General features: G+C 53.0%; 1 protein-coding gene across 1 annotated transcript; it reads left to right on the top strand.

The window, feature by feature from the left end:
• The first annotated feature begins 504 nt into the window (after positions 1-504).
• On the top strand, positions 505-1,723 carry LOC127340332 (uncharacterized). The gene is made up of 2 exons (XM_051366099.1): positions 505-734; positions 778-1,723. The coding sequence occupies exons 1-2, from the start codon at positions 505-507 to the stop codon at positions 1,721-1,723; spliced, it is 1,176 nt and encodes a 391-aa protein (XP_051222059.1).
• The last annotated feature ends 1,005 nt before the right edge of the window (positions 1,724-2,728 follow it).

Below are 2,728 nucleotides of genomic sequence, written 5' to 3'. Positions count from 1 at the left end.
CAGATTCAGTGAAGGTAAAATGAATGGCTAGTTAAATCTAATTTACCTGGATGTCCCATGAGGGTGTCTCTATTATACCTTTAGATGGATGGTTGCCTACCAATTCTTTTGTGAAGTACGGAACAAAGCGGCCTTGCTGGTGATGGTGATTGGGCCGTTCGATCAGTTATCAGGCCATACCGGTCGCGCAGAACGAAGCCCATGCCAACCAAGCACAGCCGAATAGACGGAGCGAACCGTTTTCAACTTAGCGGTGGTAAAACTGTGTATATAATCTAGCGATCTAGGGGTAAAATCGGAAGAAAAAAAAGTAAAGATGCTTAACGAACCAACGTCGGTGGTACCGTGGTAGAAAAAACGAGTCAAAACTAAAAGGTGGGGCCTATGCTTTGCCACGTCTCTTCGCTCAAAAATCTCTCCGCTTCGCTCCTAAACCTCGTCTCACAGTTGTCAAAGAAAAAGAAACCCTCGTCCCTCGTCCGATCCTGCAAAATCCCCCAAAATATGGAAGGCCACGGACGGACTCTGGCGGCCGCATCGGTGGCCGCGGTGATCGGCAACGGCGATCTCCTCCGTGAGATCCTCCTCCGCCTCGGCTTTCCCCACTACCTTGTCCGCGCCGCCCTCGTCTCCAAGCGGTGGCTCCTCCACGCCTCCGACCCGGCCTTCCTCCGCCGCTTCCGTGAGCGCCACCCACCCCGCCTCCTCGGCTTCTACATCGGCTACGTCGGCAGGTCTCAGTTTTTTTTTTTTTTTTTTTTTTTTGTGAAGAGGCAGGTCTCAGTTAGTGCTGTTCCCACTGCAACCGGAGCTCGCCGCTATCTCGAGCCGCGCAGCCTCCTCCTGCGACAACGCCTTGGCCCGCAGACGCCAGTATATCCACTGCCGGAACGGCCGCCTCATCTCCATATTCTTGGACGACACCGGGTGGAAGTACGCCCTCGTGTCACCGCTCCTCGCCGGGGACTCCGAACTGGTCCTCCCTCCGATTCCAACCCTGCTGCCCCATAATGACCACGCCCACCTCAATTGGTGGATCTACCTGCCCGAGGACGGGGGCCGCGACGGCATCACCTTCGTGCGTCTCTGGAGGGCTGGGCGAAAGGTCTCCGCAGAGGTGTACGTCCTCGGATCCGGCGGATGGGGCGTCCCTAGCACCGCCGCGACAGAGATAGAGCTCCCGTGTCCGGTAACCGGCCTTAAGCATATGGTGTGCCCCGTCCATGGCAAGATCTTCACGGCAATCGGCGTTGGGTACACCCTCGGGCTGGATTTGGCGGCGGCACGCTTGTTCATCCTTGAGCACCCACATGGAGTAGTAGGGAGCAATTTCATGCTCTCACATGCGGATTCCGGCATATATCTTGTCAATGTACAAGGGTTTCAGGTCAGTATATGGCTCCATAAGCTTAGGGGCGACGACTATGGTGCAGGTGGTTGGCTGTTGGTGGACACGTTTTGTGTCCATGAGGCATGGAAAAATGCTGTGGGTGAAAGGCGGGTTGGAGGTTCTCTTGACATTATTGCAGTTGGGGATAATGCGGAGTTTGCATTCTTGAATCATGCAGCAAGCGGTGCTGTCCTTTATGTTGATCTCAGGACCAGGGTGGTTCAGAAGGTGTACGATCAACGTGATTCTGGTCATTTGCATTGGTATGGCCACATTCGTATCAGTCCTCTTATGATGATCTGGCCTCCTGTCTTCCCGACACTTAATGGATGATATGATCAAGGGGAACGATTCCACTATGTTCAATCTTCACAATATATATGTACTAGCCTACTACTGGGTATGACTTCTGTACCAGAAAAAAACTTTATTTATTTGGTGAGGTGATGGAAGTGGATCATAATAGTAATAAAAAATCTGAGGGGTCTGTTTGCAGTTCCCTGTCAAACTAAAATGTGTTTGTATGCTATTTGGCTGTGTGCCTGTGTGTTTCTCTTATTAGTCTGAACTGTGTTAGTGTGCGGAGTATCTGTCAATACTATCCAAATGCGACACTTCTTTTTCCCCCTTCGTTCTCTCAGTGGTGAACAGTACCTCGAGAGGTTTCCACAGAGGTCGAGGCCTCTCCGATGCCCTCTCCACCGGATTAGCCGGTCGGAGCTGGACATGGAGCTGTGCCGGTGTACATAGTAGTAGTTTCTCTGCTAGTTGCTTGTCCTTCATGGCGTTTGGGAGTAGGTCGCCGGAGTTCGTCGGCTGGTTCAGGTGCGGCCTGGGGCTTGTTCTTTCCTCTGTGATATTCTGGTCACTGGAGGTTGAGCAGATCCTAGGGATCTCCGACAATAAAGCCGTATCTTGGAGCTTTGCTATGCTGGTGGTCTCGCACGCCACAGGTTGGTCGTCCACGCCCTCCCCCTTCAAGCTTTCGTGGTGGAAGGCAATGGAGGAGGCCGATGGAACGGGCTCCCTCAATAAGTGTTGTGATCACCAAATCACTGATATCGTTGTTAATAGACTCGTCTTGGCCGGCCTTGGAGGCGAGGGGGAGGAGTATTTTGACCCGATGCTGCCATGTTGGATGGTTTTGGTCGATGGCGAAGGAATCTGGATGCTGTCAATGGCTGCGATTCTCCAATGGCCCTGAAGCCATTGATTTATTCCTATGGGAGGCATCTTGCGGCGCCAACGAGGAGGCGTCTTTCTCGGAGAGTTCATCTGCAGGAGACTGGTGCCAGCGGCTTCCATCCCGCTCCTGCTTTCCATGGTTGGCTGGCGACC

The sequence above is a fragment of the Lolium perenne genome, chromosome 3 (genome assembly GCF_019359855.2).
Source record: "Lolium perenne isolate Kyuss_39 chromosome 3, Kyuss_2.0, whole genome shotgun sequence".
NCBI classification, from domain to species: Eukaryota; Viridiplantae; Streptophyta; class Magnoliopsida; order Poales; family Poaceae; genus Lolium; species Lolium perenne.
This window is presented reverse-complemented; position numbering and strand designations above follow the sequence as displayed.

What these genes read in the sequence shown, in the direction of transcription:
- LOC127340332 (XM_051366099.1), top strand. Translation starts at nt 505, where the DNA reads ATGGAAGGCCACGGACGGACTCTGGCGGCCGCATCGGTGGCCGCGGTG. An exon ending in TACATCGGCTACGTCGGCAG is followed by an intron (nt 735 to 777) that starts GTCTCAGTTTTT and finishes GTGAAGAGGCAG; the next exon opens with GTCTCAGTTAGTGCTGTTCC.